This window comes from Tiliqua scincoides, chromosome 7 (genome assembly GCF_035046505.1).
Source record: "Tiliqua scincoides isolate rTilSci1 chromosome 7, rTilSci1.hap2, whole genome shotgun sequence".
NCBI classification, from domain to species: domain Eukaryota; kingdom Metazoa; phylum Chordata; class Lepidosauria; order Squamata; family Scincidae; genus Tiliqua; species Tiliqua scincoides.
In genome coordinates, this window is record NC_089827.1 from 53,795,424 (window position 1) to 53,813,134 (window position 17,711).

The following is a 17,711-nucleotide window of genomic DNA, read 5'->3' on the forward strand; positions in this document are numbered from 1 at the left end:
CTGAGCTTGAGCTTGTGTCCTCTGTATGAAACAAGTTTGACATCCCTGCTCTAGACCAGGGGTGTCCAAACATTTTAGCAGGAGGGCCACATCATCTCTCCGACACTGTGTCGGGGGCTGGGAAAGAAAAAGAATTAATTTACATTTAAAATTTGAATAAATTTACATAAATGAATATATTAGAGATGGAACTTATATGAATGAATGAAGGTCTTGCGGTAGCTCAAGGCCTCTAAAAGGCCTTGCACAAAGCAAGGTTGGCCTTTCCTTCGCTGCCACTGCTGCATCACAGACGTGAAACAGCAAGTAGTGGAGGTAGCCCTCATCCCACAGCTCAGATGAGAGGTTTAACAGTCACCCTCACACTGAGAGCAGTTGCATCGGGCCAGCACGGGCTCCAGCAAGTCTCCGGAGGGCCAGAGGCTCATTGGAGACTTGGAGCTCCCTGAGGGCTGGATTGGGAGTGCCCGAGGGCCGCAAGTGGCCCCCGGGCCGGGGTTTGGGCACCCCTGCTCTAGACTGAACTGAGGAGGACCTGAAAGTGACAGTTTTCAATCAGGTCCCTCCCTCTCCTACTTAAGCTCAGCAGCACTCAGTGAAAGTAGCTTAACCCAAAGCAGAGCTCTCTCCACCTCTGCTGCTCAGTCGAACTCCATGAAACATGATCTGTCTACTCAGGCCATGGCCATCTATGGAGGTGGGCTGGGGAGGGAAATCCCAGTTAGTAACAGCAACAGTGGCTCCTCTGAGACCCAAAGTTGCTCAGCCTTCCTCGCAGTTGCCAGATCAGGGACAGCCCAAAGTCAGGGATTCCTTCACCACCTCCCTTTCCCTTCCCAGCTATTGTCAGCCCGAAAGTGGCTGCCACCTCCCAACTGTATTACAAGCCCCAGTTCCTGGGTTCCATCTCCACCTCTGTCACTTGGGGGGGAGCTTTGTGGGTGCAGTTCAGTGTCCTTGGCTGGCGATTCAGAAGTGACTTTTCAAACCGAAGAGGTGCTATGGCTGTCAAGCCATTTGGGAATGCTGCTGCTTGCTATTTTGGGGTAAGGGAGGGGAAGGGGGAATGAATCTGTCATGAGCTGTGTGCTGTTGCTTGCTATTTTGTCCCTTCATCTGCTTTTTTTTGAATGGAATCTGAAACGTGGAAACTGGAGATAGGTGGGTGTCGTGAGCACTGGACTCCGTGCTCACTTGCATTGTAGCATAGGGAGGGGAAATGAATACACACACTAGAGGTGTGAAGGAATTGATGGCTTTGTCCCACAGTTGAGGCTCTGCTGTGCACCCTCCTTGCCCAAACTCTGCCTCTTTTGAAGGACTGGTTATTGGGGACCAGTGCCCCAACAGTATCATATACTTCTACTTGGGCTCTCAGGCTTTAAAGTTGCATGAAGTGTTAAGGCAGATCAGTGGAAAGTTGTTACTTTAAACTTGGGTGACCTGCTGATCTCTGCACACCAAGCTCCTGTAAAAGTTTTTCTTTTGCTTCTCCTTATTCCATAAGTCCGTGGTTCTCAAACTTTTAGCACCAGGACCCACTTGTTAGAATGACACTCTGTCCACGATCCATAGGAAGTGATGTCATGGCCAGAAGTGACATCATCAAGCAAATTTTAAAAAATTATAAATAATTAAAGTAAAACAAATAATTAAATAAGTGGAGGCCAGCTCTGTGCCACCAAGTGAATTTTCTCTTCAGCCTTCCTGCAATAACACCCCCCACACTCACACACATACAAAAGAATCCATAAGATTTTCAGCCCTACTCAGGTTCCATTGAAGTTCTTATATTTAAAGCATATCACTATCAGGACACACCTAGCTTTACAAGTCTAAAAAAGAAAAAAAAATGGCTTCTGGCATTAGGGACTACTGCTGGCATGCCTAGATGGTAGTACTGGAGTGCATGCTAGCAGAAGGGTAGACAGTAGAATGTGGTGATGTGGATCAACTTGGGCCACTCCTGAGTAGAAGTCTGAGGCTGAGAAACTTCCTTTTGGGGAGTTCATATCAGGAGCTGCCAGAGCCAGAACTGCAAGCCTCTGGATCTGTGTGGTGCTGCCTCATATGGTGAATTACCAGGGCTCCCAATAAACTAACGGAGTGTGGGAGGCTACCATCTGCAGAGTCTGATCACAGGTTGCCCATCTAGCTTAGTACTATCTACACCGACTGGCAGCAGCAGCTCTGCAGGGTTTTCGACAGTGGTTTTCTACTGGACCTATCTAGACATGCCAGGGAGACAACCTGCAATCTTCTACATGCAAAGCGGTACCTCTGCCAAAAGGCTGTTCATGTTTAGGTGTCTCTGTGGTTTGTCATTGTGGGGTTTCTGTATTTAATTCTTTCCCTGTTTCATTTAGGCTTAAACACCTTAGGCCAGTGATTCCCAAATTTTTTAGCACCAGGGCCCATTTTTTAAACAACACTCTATTGGAACCCTAAATGTATGAAGGGAGAATTCCAAACCAGGGCTGATATTTTAAAATCCGGCTCCACTCTGAGCTTGGGGCTGAATCAGCCTTCAGCTCATACACGCCCCACCCTGCCTCACCTCCTTATCAACACTAGGTGGCGTAGCAAGTGATGGGGCCATCCACCCCAGGTACCATGCCAAAAGGGGGTGCCATGTGGTGTTCACATGCTCCGGAGTTTTAAAGCACCCACTGCCCTCCCTCCAACTGCCCCCACTGCTGTCCCCCCTCCTTCCCTTTTTAAAAATCGGTGTGACATTTGTTGTCCTCCAATCTTCTGGCACTGTGGCCATTTTGAGGGACAAATTGCATATTTTAGTCAAGAGATCAGCAACTTCATTCTTCAATTCCTTAATAACTCTTGGGTGGATGCCATCAGGGCCTGGTGACTTGTTGATTATCAATTAGGTCTGAAACATCTCTTTTCACCTCTATCTGACTTAATTCCTTGGTCAGGAGGGGCCATTCAGGCAGCAGTATCTGCCCGAGGTCTTCTGCCGTGAAAACAGATGCAAAGAACTCATTCAATATCTCTGCCATTTCTAAGTCTCCTTTTATCTCCCCTTTCCCTCTCTCACCATCCAGAGGGCCAACCGCTTCTCTGACAGGTTTCCTGCTTCTAACATATTTGAAGACGCTTTTATTGTTCCCCTTAATGCTGCTGGCCATATGTTCCTCATAGTCTCCCATATCACCTTCTTACATTTCTTTTGCCACAGTTTATGTTCCTTGTTATTCTCCTCATTAGGGGAAGACTTCCATTTACGGAAGGAAGCTTCCTTGCCCTTTACGGCCTCTCTAACTTGGCTGGTTAGCCATGAAGGCACCCTCCTAGACTTAGTCATGCCTTTCTTCCTTTGCGGTATACACTTCTGCTGGGCCTCTATTACAGTTGTTTTAAGCAGCCTCCATTCACTCTGGAAAGATTGGACTCTTTTTACCTTCCCTTTCAACATCCTTCTAACCCTCCTCCTCATTTGAGGGAAGTCCGCCCATCGGAAGTCAAGGGTTTTTGTGAGAGTTTTGCCCGGTATTCTTCCCCCAACATGCATGTCGAAACAGATCGCAGCATGATCACTGTTCCCCAATGGCTCAGTAACATTGACATCTCTAACCAGGTCCTGACTACTGCACAATATTAAATCCAGAGTCACCTGTCCTCTGGTGGGCTCCATGACTAGCTGCTCTAAGGCACAGTCATTTAGGATGTCAAAAAATCCGGTCTCCTTTTCGTGACCAGAACACAAATTGACCCAGTCGATGTGAGGATAATTGAAGTCCCCCATGATTACAACCCTGTCCCTCCTTGTCACCCCCCTGATCTGTTTCCTCATTTCAAGGTCCCCTTCCTGTTTCTGGTCTGGAGGACGATAGTACGCCCCCAGTATTACATCACTCCTCAGGTCTGGTAATTTAACCCACAGAGATTCTATGGCGGAGTCGGACCTGCCTTCAATCTCTACTTTGCTGGATGCTATCTCTTCCTTAACATAAACGGCCACCCCACCTCCAACTCGCCCCTCCCTGTCCCGCCAGTAGAGTTTATACCGGGATACCGGGATTGAGGTATCCCACTGATTTTCCGCATTCCACCAGATTTCCGTTATGCCCACTATGTCAATGTTTTCCCTAGTCACCAGACATTCCAGTTCTCCCATCTTTGCTCGGAGACTTCAGGAATTTGCATAAAAGCATTTGTACACAGAATGCCCCAAGATGGGCTGCTTATTAGCTCCTTTATCCCTGCATCCTCTCATTGTGCCAAACCATCTATCACATCCCATCACGCTACCATTCCCAATTTCTACTCCTACTCTGACTTTACCTTGTTGTTCTCTAACCTCCCCATTCTCGTCCCATAGGTTCGTCCCAAGTCCCGAACTGGATGCCCCTCAGTTCCTGTCGGCCTTCATATAAGTTCCATCTCTAATATATTCATTTATGTAAATTTATTCAAATTTTAAATTTTAAATTCTTTCTTTCTTTCCTGGCCCCTGACACAGTGTCAGAGAGATGATGTGGCCCTCCTGCCAAAATGTTTAGACACCCCTGATTTTGATTCACCTTCATCCTTTTCTTCTCTCTTTTTCCTTATCAGGTTTAAATTACACACAGAGTAAGAGGAGAGTTGTTAGCATCTGTGACCTCAAGACCCTGACAAGAATGGCTGCCAGAGTATCTTATAAAGGTTGGTCTCTTTCTGATGGTGGTCAAATTGTGCCTTTTGTTTGTATCTCTTTTTAAAGGTAACTTCCCTGATTTGGGTGATTTCATACTTCCCACCAAAGCAGAGAAACTGACTGTGCCCCTATGATCCTGTTTGTCTCCTCCCAAAGCTAGCAGGGTCTTCTTGCTCAAGGCAGATGAAAACACCACAAGCTGTCATTACATTACACAGGACTACAAAAAAAATTCTTTTGAGGAGTTGCCATAGATGTTGGAATGATTTTAAGATATTTTTGGGGTGCCGGTTGGACAAAACTAGAGCCAGTCGGGCAAAACCAATGCCATTTTTGAATTCAGTACCTAAAATATACCCCAAATATACCCAAGAATAGGTTTAACTTTTAAGACAGGAAAATGTGTGTAGGCCTGTCTTCTTATTGCAACATTTTTAACCCACCATTCATTGAGCTCAGCAAAGCAGATGTGAGCGAGGACCAGACCTTCCCAGCCTTAAGACCAGCACTTTTTCATGGCAAGTGTGCTGAATGTAGGAGTGAAAGGAGAGAGGAGAAGAAGTTGGGCACTTCCTCAGCAGGTGACAGGAAAACAGTCTCCAGGTGACAGGGTACCTAAGAGCACTGTTTTGGGGACAGCTTCTTTAACTTTGGTACCACAAGGACTCTCATACAATTGTTTTCTTTTTCCCTGTTCTGTTCTTAAAAAATGTGCTGGAACCTGTTGCTCCTACAAGCTGAGGTTACTCAGTGAGATTACACTAGCAGGAGGTTACAACAGCAGTTCTCAAACCATGGGTCATGACCCACCAGTGAATCACAACCCAATTTTTGAAGAGTCATGGGCTGGTGCACCACAAGGTATTTTGGCATGCTACCTGGAAGTTGCAAGGCATTCTGGGGCACAACATAGCCAACAAAGTGTGTTGTGTGACAATGTTACCTGGAAGCCACAAGGCACGATGCAGTCACCATGGCTGACTAACTCTTTTTACCGGGCCAAAGCAGTAAAAAGTTTGAGAAGTACTTACTTACAGCATTACTACTGCATGCCTGAGCACTGAGACACTGAAAATGAAACTGGTTCTCTCATTGAGCCCAGTAACAAACCATGTGAGCAATCAGTCTTTGAATTTACAGGTTGAGATGTGGTTTTGAGGATTCCCCCCCCCCCAGCATAACTGTGGGTTTTTCTGGTCTGATTTAGAGCGTGTTGGCAATTTGGGAGCCTCTGAGCCTCTGCCAGACAATCGAGATCTCAAGCAGCAGCAAAGTCTCCCTGAGGAAGATGGAGAGTATATGGAGACATTGATGACTGAATTTGAGAGGTAACCCAGAGGGAGAGGAAGAGAGAGGTTAAAAGTGAATTCTCCCCTGTTGCCATTAGCACTGTCAATTTCTGTGACCCAATTGGTTTTACAATGAGTCACATCCTGCAGCAAGAACATGCTCCTCTAAACACCTTCAAGTCAGGATCAACTTGAACACAGAAGGTGGAATGTGGATCAGTGCAGCTGGTATACATGGGTGGCCTGGAGAAAAACTTGGGTGAAAGACACCCAAATACACCATGCTCTTGCCCCCCCCCCAATCTATCGCTGATGGTATCAGCTTGCCTAATGAAAAGGTCTTCCCTGAATTTTATGCAATTCTATGCATTCAGAAGAGAGTCGCTGGGAGTATCACAGTTACTTGTCTATAAGGCAATCTCACTGAAGATAAGGTGAGGACAGGTTTTCAGCCAAAAATCATGGAGTGTTCCATGACCCACAGATAAGACAGGGGTAAAACTTGGATAATGGTGCTTATGAGGAGGAGCTGCAGCTTGCCCTGATCGAAAGGGCAGAAAGAATCCGAGCCATGCCACCGTTTTTGAAAACATTAACAAGGTGTTTATATAGTACTGTGTGCCATTCCTCCTCACCGCATTATTCCCCACCACATTATAGCATGCAGCTGTGCCAAAAAGGTGTGTACTGCACACTATGGTGGCAGTGGTGACCTGAAAGCAAATGGAAGATAAGTTTAAAAAAAAAAAGTTTAACTTTTGCATAAGCCTACAGACCACCTATGGGTCTCTTCAGCCATGGGTCTCCTCAGCCATACACCAGCCATTTTGGTAGTGTGTGTCCAAGGAGAGAAAAGGAACAGGAAGATTTTTAAAAGATGGGGCTAATATCTGGCATGTGTGATTGCTGCCAGACTGCCGCCTCGATTCCTTCCCCAAATACCCCTGGTTCCTCCCCCAACATGCCCCATTATTCCCCTTCCATTCTCACAGATTTCCCCCCATGCTGAAGAGAGCCCATCACCTTCATCTCTAAGATGAAGAGAGTGAGGTTCCAGTCAGGGACTGGTTTTGTTTTCCGGCAGGAATGACATCATCCTGCTATTTGATCTCTACATTTTCTCTCTTTGGCTCATGTTTCTGCCTCCCTCCCAATCAGCTGGCTCCCAGAAGGGAAAGAGAAAGCTCCCTTCTGCCTCCTCTAATGGTGTTTATACAAAAAAGGCAGACTGCCTGTCATTTGCATCCCAGCTCTGAAGGACACAGACCTTGAATTTAGATTTACTCCCAATCAGTGGCATAGCTCATGATCCTGTAGCTTGCTACCAATTTCAAAGTGATGCCCTGGAAGTGATGTCAGAACCAGAAGTGGAACAAGGGTTCCACCAGTGTCGACTGCCCTAGCAAAAGTACTTCAGGTAGCATGTGAAGCCATGCACTGCTGGATCACCAGCGGGGAGGCCACAGTGGCCTCACGTGCTGACCCAGGTAAGTTGGTGAGGGAGGTGGGGCAGGGGAAGGGTGAAGTGGAGTGGTAACGGGGACAGGGAAGGGGCAGATTGAATAGGGCAGGTTTAGTGGCAGCAAAATCCAAACCTCCTTCCCAGACCTGATCCTGTGGCCTAGGTCCATACAATTTTGCTGGCACAGGTCTGAGAAGACCCCTCTACACCATGGAGGCTTACTCCCAGTTAAGCAAACAAGTGTTCCCTTTACCCAGAAGAGACCTTCGTGACTCCCCCACAGGATGCGGTGCTAGCTATTCTGGCACAGCTACATTGGCATGGCTGGAAAGCATAGGACTGGGCTGTTAAGGAATGTAAAAATGTTAATGTTTGTGAACAATGCATGTTAATACGCATCACAGAAGAAAAAGCTATATGGACATTACTTATGGAAAATAAGGCAGCAATCTGGTTTACACTTACCTGAGAGTAAGTCCGAGGAACTCAAAGGGACATATTTCTCAGTAAACACCCATAGATGTGCCCTTTTTCATCTATGTATCACACAAAATTTATTTTTGCTTTATTCTTAAGAAAATAAAACTCAGTAAGGATATGTGCCATGAGCCCTATGCAGTTTGGGCTGGGGGGGAAATGAGGCACTTAGAGGAACAAGCTGGTTAAAAGAGAAGCCCACTTCTGATACTATATGATTTAGCGCAGGGTCTCCAAACCTTTTGGCACGAGGGCCGCACTGCGTATCTGACAGTGTCGAGGGCCAGAATCATAACCAATAAATACGTGGAGAAAAGATGTGCTGAGATTTGATTGAATGCAATAAATGGGAGGAGGAGGGGAGCAGAGGGCAAAATTGATTTGGAAAAGTATTGAAAAAGCCTGGGTATATACCTCATTCAGTCACGAGAGGTGCCGAACAGAGTGCCATGAATTGAATAATTTCATCCCATTACATTCGGCACCTCTCGTTACTGAATGTAGTATATACCCATACTGAGAGAACTGAAAGGGCATCTTTCACATATTTTTAGCCCCGAGAGACTAGGGAACCATGCAAGCCGGATAAAATCCTTTAGGGGGCCAGATTTGGCCCACTGGCCGGGGTTTGGAGACTCCTGATTTAGAGGAAGTAAGAGGCCTTGTTACATAATTTCCTTTCGTTTTGGCCTGGTATTCTGATGGCCACAATTAAGACAGTAACGATGGTCGTTTTACTCAGTGTAATTCATTTATATAAGCTGTCGTGTCAGCATTCAGTTTGAATCTGGTTCTTTGCCGTTTCAAACTCTACATTCTAACCACTGCCTAGACCAAGGGCGTCAAACATAAGGCCAGTGGGCCATACGCGGCCCATAGAAGCTCTTTATCTGGCCCGCATGATAGTTGGGCTCTCCCACCACCACCACCATCAGCTGCTCTCAGCTGCTGAGGTGTCACTGCTGAAAGGGCAGCCCGCATGATACTTGGGCTCTCCCATATCTTGAAAATATTATCAAGATTTGCATATTTTCCCTTCTGTCATTCGCAGCTAAGCGAGAAAAAAGTTATTTCTGGTCATCATCTGCTTAAATGGGATCACTTCCTGCTTAATTACATCACTTCTGGCCCTTAGCAGGTGTCAATAATGCTATTTAGCTGGCTGTATGAAATGATTTTCACACCCTGGGCCTAGACAGCAGAGAATTGACCTCTGCTTGCATTCAGGAGTACCTATTTGAAAACCTGCCGTCAAGTGGTTATGTACATTTGAAAATAACGAGGTGGATGTTTCTTTAAATATAAAGACTATACACTATACTCTATCCAGGTAATGCTCCAGGTGAGCTCCTGTCACTTCAATGGTCAAGCTACAATTTACAGAAAGCTGCTTCTTCTGTTGGGACCATGGCAGGAAAAGAAGGATCTTTGAATTCCCTGCTTCCACCATGGTCCTGGTCAGCACCCACCTAGCCCCCCCCAACCCAAACACACAGCTGTTCATTTATGCTAGAAATCAAGGACAGAAGCACTCAGCATTCCCTTCCTACACCTTGTAGTTTGGTCTCAGTGTTTTCACATCTCCACTCTCAGGAAGCTCCAGTACTTAAAATCTCTACTACCTTCACAGGGAGGAATTTGCCAGAGAAATCTTTCTGAAAGAATTTCCTGCCCAGAGGAAAAGGATTAAAAGATGCATCAGAAGCCTTCAGAAAATGGCAGATGCCATCGATGAGACCCACAAGAACTGCACCAAAGCCAGCATCGCTGCCAACTCCACAGGTGCTGCCTCTGGCATCTTGACCATCCTGGGGCTTACTCTGACCCCATTCACAGCAGGCGGAAGTCTAATCCTGACAGCAGGGGGACTTGGCTTAGGCGCAGTGGCCACAGCTGCTGGTGTTTCAGCTAGTATATATGAAAGTGCTAGTACTTCAAAGGAAACAAAAAAAGCACAAGAGCTGATAAATGAATGTGAGAAAAGCCTCCAGTTGCCCCCAGATGATGATGCTCTAGAGGAAAATGACACAAACCCTATTCCTCCAGCTGTTAGTTCCATTGCCAAGATATTTGGTGCTGTGAAAGGAACCAAAACCAATGTCCAAGCACTGAAGGTGGCTAAAGCTAATCCTGCCTTGAAGGCTTTAGCAAAGCGAGCTACAGCTGGAGGAAGTGCATCTCAGCTTACAGTCCGGGGAGCCAAACACATAAAAAAGGCCTTTGGAGGAACCCCCCTTGCGATGACCAAAGGAGTCAGGCTGCTGGGTGCTGCTGCAGTTGGGGTGTCTCTTCTGTACGATGCCTATAATATTGTTCAAGATGTCCAGCATTTAACAGAGGGAGCCAAGGCGGAAACAGCTACTGAGATCAGAAAGAAAGTGAGGAAACTGAAAGAGAAATTACAGGAGCTCAACAAGCTTTACAAGGAACTGAAAGACAAGCAATCAATGCAATAAAGGAAACCAAAGAAACATGCCACGTGAGTATTGGTCAGGGATGGGAAGTCCAGCACAGCTTGACTTGAGTCAAGTCGCCAAATCACCACCCCCCACGAATTGACTCGAAAACAAGTCATAAAGGGCACTTTCCGAGTCGCCAAGTGATTTGCCAGATTCTAAGGCCAAGCTCCACCTAGAGCAGTGGTTCGCACACATTTAGCACCAGGACCCACCGGGACAGAATGAGAATCTGTCAGGACCCACCAGAAATGATGTCATGACCGGAAGTAAAATCATCAAGCAGGAAAATTTTTAACTATCCTAGGCTGCAATCCTCCCCACACTTACCCAGGAGTAAGTCCCATTTACTATCAAGTACAGGTCTGTAACATTTCCCCAAGTGCAGTCACATATCGTGGTAGCATCAAGTCCAATATATTAAAAATAAAATATTTAAATGAATGGGGACCCACCTGAAAGTGTCTCATGACCCACCTAGTGGGTCTCAACCCACAGGTTGAGAAACACTGACCTAGAGAATTGTGCCCACTTTCAGCTAATTAGCTCCCCTTCTTTCCCCAAAAATGACCCTAGTTCTGCCTTGCAGCACCCCACCACCAGGGTTCGCCTGTTTAACCTGCAGAGTTCCTCCTTCCTCCCTCTCCTGCCAGCAGCTCCTCCCAGCACTACAGCAGCACATTAGTCCTTCACTGGTCTTGGAATTGGCAGCCACACACCAGTCTCCAGAAGTTTCTGCTCCAGCTGCCTCCAAAGTCCATTCATACATCAGTCCATCAGCACCAGTAGTCCATTAGCCATTCATCCTTTAATCCCGTCTCCCTTCCTCAAGCTTTCCTACTACCCACAAACCCTTCCTGCACCAGGTGCTCCTTTCATGCCTGAGGGTCCTCATTGCTTCTAGTGGCTGCAGCTGTGCAGCTCTGCTGAAAGCCCAGGCCTTAACCCTTAAAGGGGCCACTGCCAACAACACATCCTACCTCCTGGAGGGATCTTGCATATTTCCATTACACCAAGTCACCCTTTAGTGACTCTAAAGAACACCAGTAGCCCCCCCCCCTCTTTAAAAAACCCACCACGGGGGAAAAAAACAGGTCTGCTGCTGGGCTCTCTGTGTATGCTGGAGTTCTCTTTAACTACTCCCCTGCTACCTGGTCCCATCTGTAAACAGGGCAGGAGGGGTGGGAGGGAGTGCGAGAGAGGAGGATCACGTGCAGCAACTGCAAGGCTTAGCAGGATGACCCAATCCTTGGCAGCCCTACTCTGAAGTAGTCCCACTTCAGCCTGTCATTCTATGAGAATTCCTGCTCCCTTTCCATGTGGTGCAAAGCATGATTGCGATGAACTTCCTCCCACCCATCCCTGCCTCCTCCCGCTCCCTGGGCTTCTCTCAATGGGGCTCACACCCAGGCAAGCATGGACATGACTGTAGCCTTAAAGTCCAAGCCCAGCCATGTCCACCCAGAAGTAAGTCCCATTATAGTCCATGGGACTCACTCTCAGGAAAGCGTGGCTAGGATTGCAGCCCCAGAGCCAAAGCCTCTGCATGTCCACTCAGAAGTAAGTCCCATTCTAGTCCATGGGGCTTACTCCAAGGAAAGCACAGCTAGAGGTGCAACCGAGTCCCACCTGGAGTGCAAGAGCTGCGAGCCCAGTTGCGCTCTGTGGGGCTTCATCCGAGTAGACCCTCCTGGGGTGGGGCTCCCAGTGCCAAGCCTACAAGTTCTCTCCAAAGGCTTGAGGAATGCCAGGAGGATCTCCTAAGGGAGGAGCGTGGCCTCCCTGAGATGGTGGTGACCCTCCGCAGATCAGGCAGAGGCACTGAGCTGGCGCCCGCCTCCCAGGTGGCACTTCCCCCCATGGCGGCAGCCATGCAGCTCCCCACGTGTGCAACAACTTGTGATCCAGAGGTCGTCCACTCAGCAGGACACCTCCTGGAGCCCTGGTCTTGCCAGCAAGCCAAGCACAGGGACCTGTTGCAGCCCCACAGCTTGCCGTGGCTGGCTGCAGCTCCCGTGGCAGCGCGTGGCTAGATGCCAGGGCGAGCACCACATGCACTGGTGACCACGAGGATGCCAGCAGGGAGACGAGACCTGCCTCCGAGTTGGAAGGCGGCAGCCCGTCCCCTTCCTGCTCGTGGAGCCTGGAACTGAGCACACACTCCTGTGCAAGTCTGCTCGAATCACATCCCACTGTGCCCCATGGGGCTTTTGCCCAGGAAAGTGTGCCTGGACTGCAGTCTGAGCCTTTCCTTGGGCTGAGCCCATCCAAACCCCCATCCCCCACATGACCAAACACCAGCTGGCACGTGGGATCCAGCGCAGGAGAGGCCTCCTCAGAAGTTGCACCAGTCCTGAGTCCAAGGGCTGGATGGGGTCAGTGTCAGTACTGTGCCCACGTGCAAAGGAGGAGGGCTGGGCGCTGGTGCCCTAACAGCCCTCTGACACCACCCAGCTCCCAACTCTCCTCCAATCCCTCCACAGGGGAGGAGACTCTTGTGTTCCAAGCTGGGCGAAGCAAACCCCATCTCCCTGCTTACATTGCGCAATCAGCATAACCTGATTGGTGGGCTTTGTTTCTCAGGTTGCCACCAACTGACTCGGACGGCACTCCCATTTCTTGAAGAGAGAAGCTTTGAAGAAAATCTCAACACACCTGCCTCTTCTGCCTTTTGGGCTGCAGTGGTCAAAGGAGGACTGTTCACACGCTACACTGGATTGCAGGGGGGGAAGGTGTGTGTCACGCTTGCTCATATTCACTGATGCCAATACCTGTGAAACACGTTGTGTGCATACAAAATGTACACATTATTACATTTTCATCCCACTCTCCCTCCAACAAACATGGTTCTTCCCATTTTATCCTCACAACAACCCTACAAGGGAGGCCATTTTGAGAGAGCGATCGCTCAAGGTCACCCAATGACTTACACCACACAGGTAGGCAGAGGGCTCTGTATATGCAATCAGGGGCCCTTTAATAGGTAGGTTCACTGTCTTCAAATCTTTGTTAATTATAAGATTAGCAAGCCTGAAAACATTTATTTCAAATACAGCATTACTAGATAGATCATTGCACTTACTTCTGAGTTTAGTTTCCTTTGGCTGAAAGAGCACTCACAACTTACGGCATTTTTGTAAAATTGACTGTTTCCAAATACAGTATACAAGTACAAGGATAAGCTTATCGTAGAGGATAAGCAAAAACAAAGAGATCCTCCTACAATGCAGCAAATCTACCCCCTGTCAGATCTCCCAAAAGAGACCCTTCCTCCAAAGAGCTTCAACTTCAGCCCACCCGCAACTCTCTTTTGGTCTCTTTGCATCTTCCAAAACTGCCAACTCCTGCCTCTCTCATACAGTGTTTGCATGCAGACAGATGCCAGCCCTGCAATTGCAACAGCCATTCGGGACAATATTTGCAGCCATTAAAGGTTCTTTTGTCCTGACGTCTATCAAATAACAATTTCCGCGAAACCACAGCAACAGGCCCATGCTCAGTAACCAAACTCATAGCGGCATGACCTACGTGCAGGCCGTCGGCTGCCCTCCCCATTTATTGTGGTTGCAGACCAATGCCATGATTTCTTGACGCCAGTGTGGGCAGACAGACTGCCTCTGCCACTTTCAAACAGACTGTGCTCCACCCTCTTCTTGTCCCACACCTTGCTCTATCAGTCGGGGACTTTGCTCTCATAACCTCAAGGCAAAGAACCTTGTTTACTCTGTCAGTCATTATGGGGCTTTCAGTTTCTGTTTCTCAAAAAGTACTTGTTAACCAGGAACTTGCCTTCCCTACATGCCAAATAAATGCCTGTGTCAACAGTCAAGATACCAGCCTTATCTGAAAAGGGGGGGAGCGACTCAGTGCTGGGGAAAAAAAAAAACTTTTACAGCATTTATGGCAATTCCACATGAAACATGGAGGATTTTGCCAAACAGTTATCTCTTATTTCTCACCAAGAAACAGTAAATCCCCAAGTAGACTTGAGAATTGCCTGTCTGTGTCTGACGGTTCTCCTCTGCGGAGCAGCTCTGCTTGGGGTGACCCTGCCCCACAGACTCAGCTGGGGGAAAACACCCACCCTGGAAGGCAGAAAAACTGGGCAATGCAGAATTCTCTGTGCCTTTACTGTTGTCTTAAATGTGAGTGAAGGCTTCTAGTTTAAGGAGGGTTGAGCAATGGGGGGGGGGGTCTATAAGAAATAATAATGATTCAAAATCTTATGTGACTCAGGCCCAATCCCATCCACTTTTACAGTGATGATCCAGTTGCAACGTAGTCCCAAGATAAGGGAACAAACGTTCCCTTAGCTCAAGAAGGTCTCTGTCACAGTCCCTCCTACCCCAGGATGCAGCACATGCCCCATTGCCATGGCTCCATCAGCACTGGAAAGGTGGATAGGATTGGGCCCTCAGCCATTAGTTTCCTGGGCTGCCTTTCCTGTTGCTAAAATACACAGTAGCCTGTTCAAAGTACAGATCTGTAACATTTCCCCAAATGCAGTCACATAGCATGGTAGCATCAAGTCTAATATATTCAGGGTGATTAGCCCTGAAACACTGACCTGTAGTAGAAACAGGAAATTTTCTCTGATTGGGAGCCCTGTTTGATTGCCAGCAGGCTGAAATAGCCAGCAAGGAGTACACCTTAACATCACACTCACTGGAAACAAGGAAGCACATGGAAGCACTTGACCACATGAATAAAGAACTACTGAAGGAGGCTTACAGAATGATTTCACCTGAGAGAGCTGGTTGGCAGTGGTGTAGCTAAGGGGTGCAGGGGGTATCATTTGCACCGGGCAACAAGCTTTTGGGGGAGCAACAACCTGAGCTTGACACTAGCAGCCAAAATAGTGAAAATTTTGGTATTTTCAAATAACATCATCATGCTATATACCATTTTATGTAGAATTTAATGCAGAATGCAATGCAATTCTCTATTCTATCAAAAGTTATTGTCAAATAACTAGAAAATAAGAACACAACTGCATTATGTAACAAAAACTGGATTTTCTTAACTCAAAACTGACCAATGAGACCGATTGTTCTGAGACCCAATTAGGTGTTATTATGCTATAGTAGGGGCTGTGTGTTGGCAACCTTCAGTCTCGAAAGACTGGTATCGCGCTCTGAATGGTGGTTCTGGAACAGCGTCTAGTGTGGCTGAAAAGGCCAATCCGGGAGTGACAATCCCTTCCACACTGGGAGCAAGTGCAGTCTGTCCCTGGCCTGTCTCCCTGGTTATGGGCCTTCCTTCTTTGCCTCTTAGACTGTTGGCCAAGTGTCTCTTCAAACTGGGAAAGGCCATGCTGCACAGCCTGCCTCCAAGCGGGCCGCTCAGAGGCCAGGGTTTCCCACCTGTTGAGGTCCACTCCTAAGGCCTTCAGATCTCTCTTGCAGATGTCCTTGTATCGCAGCTGTGGTCTACCTGTAGGGCGCTTTCCTTGCACGAGTTCTTCATAGGTCTCCATGACCTAATACACATTAGTAGGGGACTAAGAAGGTATTAATATGGGGGAGCCTGGGAGGAGGTGGCAGAGCAAGTGGGTAGCAAGCTGCTGGGGGGGAAGAGGTGAATTTTCCCCCATTTTCACTTTTTTAAAAGCCCAGGCATGAAGTCACTTCCAGGGCATCATTTTGAGCTTGGCACCAGGCAACATGATCATTAGCTACACCACTGCTGGTTGGGTCCTTGCTGTTTCTCGAATGGATGTAGGAACTAAAGAACAATGTCATCGGGTCAGTGAATCATATTTTAACAGGTTATTGATAGAAAGCCTGGACCATATGGACAGTTGCCTTAAATGATCTTTAAACAGTATAGCACAGCCATTGGCCACCCTCCCCTTCTTGGAGAGTCCTGCAGTAGATTAGGATGACACTAAGAACACAGTTTTGTTGTTAACTTTAAATATCCACTAGATCAGCCCCTCCCCTATAAATTGGGGAAGGGGCTCTAGCCCTCTCCCCGCTGGGTCCCCAATCAAAATCTCCATTTGCCATGGGGAAGAATAGCTTTAACTGATACTAATTAGTAGGAGATTTCAGGAAGCCGGAGGTTACAGGCAAATGCCTCACTCAAGCATTCTGTGCATCCCATCCTTCAGTGTTTTCATAGCAGACAAAGTTCTGATAGCACCAGGTTGTCCATTTTTTGTTTACCGATCCTATTTCAGGTCCAATTTTCTTGTTTACTGATTAACCTACTTATTATTTACTGAGCCTCCATGTATTTCCAGACGGCTTTGCACTTGAGTTCAGTTGAGTGGGAAACATTCAGGCAAGTCTGCAAAAAGGTAAGCTTAAGAGGATTTTTTGGTTGAGCCTTTTGACGTTACCAACCAAATGCCCAGCAAACACAGGGGTGGCCAAACCATGAGGTGATTGATGTGGCTCATGTCAGTGACAGATGGGGGGCGAACCCTTGGGTTACCTGTCACCCTGAGGCTGCCACCCCCTCCCTACAACTTGCCGCAGACATAACTATATTGATCCTCATGTGGACTGATTATTGATTGATTCCATATACTGATTCCTCATATGGAATTAAAAGTTTAAAGGGACAGTGTCCCTTCAAACTTAAAACTCTGTACATGGAAGGAGGGCTTCACTACCACCTCCCCTTGCTCAATCCTTGCGCATGTTTAAAAGGTGCTATCCTGTTAAATGCCATGCAAGGGAGGAGTGAAGGGGGGTAGCAAAGTGCTCCTTCCTTGCATGGTTCTTATAAATAAAACAAGAAGCCCCCACACTGCCATTTTCACAGAATAACTGCATGGCAGGAGTGTGGTGAGGAGGTTAGGAGCTTTGTTTTGTTTTCGGAGGGGAGCCAGGGGTGAGTCAGGGCAGAGTCAGGCAGTGGACCGGGTTGGGCTGCCCCTGCACAAATGAATACCGGTTTTGCTCTGATGTTGAAAACGAGAGACATGGCACAGGGCAACCATCTCAGTGGTAACTGGAGCATTCTTCCATCTGAAAAAAGGCTGCAAAAATTCATACAATTTGTTATGACATGGAAATAGGACCTGGACAACACAATTGCACAACATTAAATTTGCGATCACAAAAAAGTGGATGAATTTAAATGGATTAATCCAAGACAGGCAAAAGGAACTACTTATACATCGCATTAATCCAGGCATGTAGTATATAACAGTCACATTGCAGGTGGGAGGCTTCCTTCCAGCAAGCTCATATCAGGAGCTGCCAAGGCCAGAACTGAAGAACCTTTGGATCTGTGTGGTGCTGCCCCATGTGGTGAGCAATCAACTGGTGGAAGGTGGGGAGCTGCCCTCTGCAGAGTCTGACCCCTCTAGCTCCGTCCTGTCTGCAGTACACTGACTGGCAGTGGCAGCTGCTCTGCAG

At 47.5% G+C, this 17,711-nt stretch overlaps 1 protein-coding gene across 1 annotated transcript; it reads left to right on the forward strand.

Annotated features, from left to right (window-relative positions):
* Positions 1 to 981: 981 nt before the first annotated feature.
* On the forward strand, positions 982 to 14,173 carry LOC136657185 (apolipoprotein L6-like). Its single transcript, XM_066633880.1, has 5 exons — positions 982 to 1,046; positions 4,576 to 4,665; positions 5,865 to 5,985; positions 9,516 to 10,364; positions 12,925 to 14,173. The coding sequence occupies exons 2-4, from the start codon at positions 4,641 to 4,643 to the stop codon at positions 10,339 to 10,341; spliced, it is 972 nt and encodes a 323-aa protein (XP_066489977.1). The 5' UTR covers positions 982 to 1,046; positions 4,576 to 4,640; the 3' UTR covers positions 10,342 to 10,364; positions 12,925 to 14,173.
* The last annotated feature ends 3,538 nt before the right edge of the window (positions 14,174 to 17,711 follow it).

Excerpts from the sequence above, each read along its gene's own strand:
- LOC136657185 (XM_066633880.1), top strand. The coding sequence starts at position 4,641 with ATGGCTGCCAGAGTATCTTATAAAG. Across the intron at positions 4,666-5,864 it reads TGCCAGAGTATCTTATAAAG|AGCGTGTTGGCAATTTGGGA; the intron begins GTTGGTCTCTTT and ends GGTCTGATTTAG. Across the intron at positions 5,986-9,515 it reads TTGATGACTGAATTTGAGAG|GGAGGAATTTGCCAGAGAAA; the intron begins GTAACCCAGAGG and ends CTACCTTCACAG.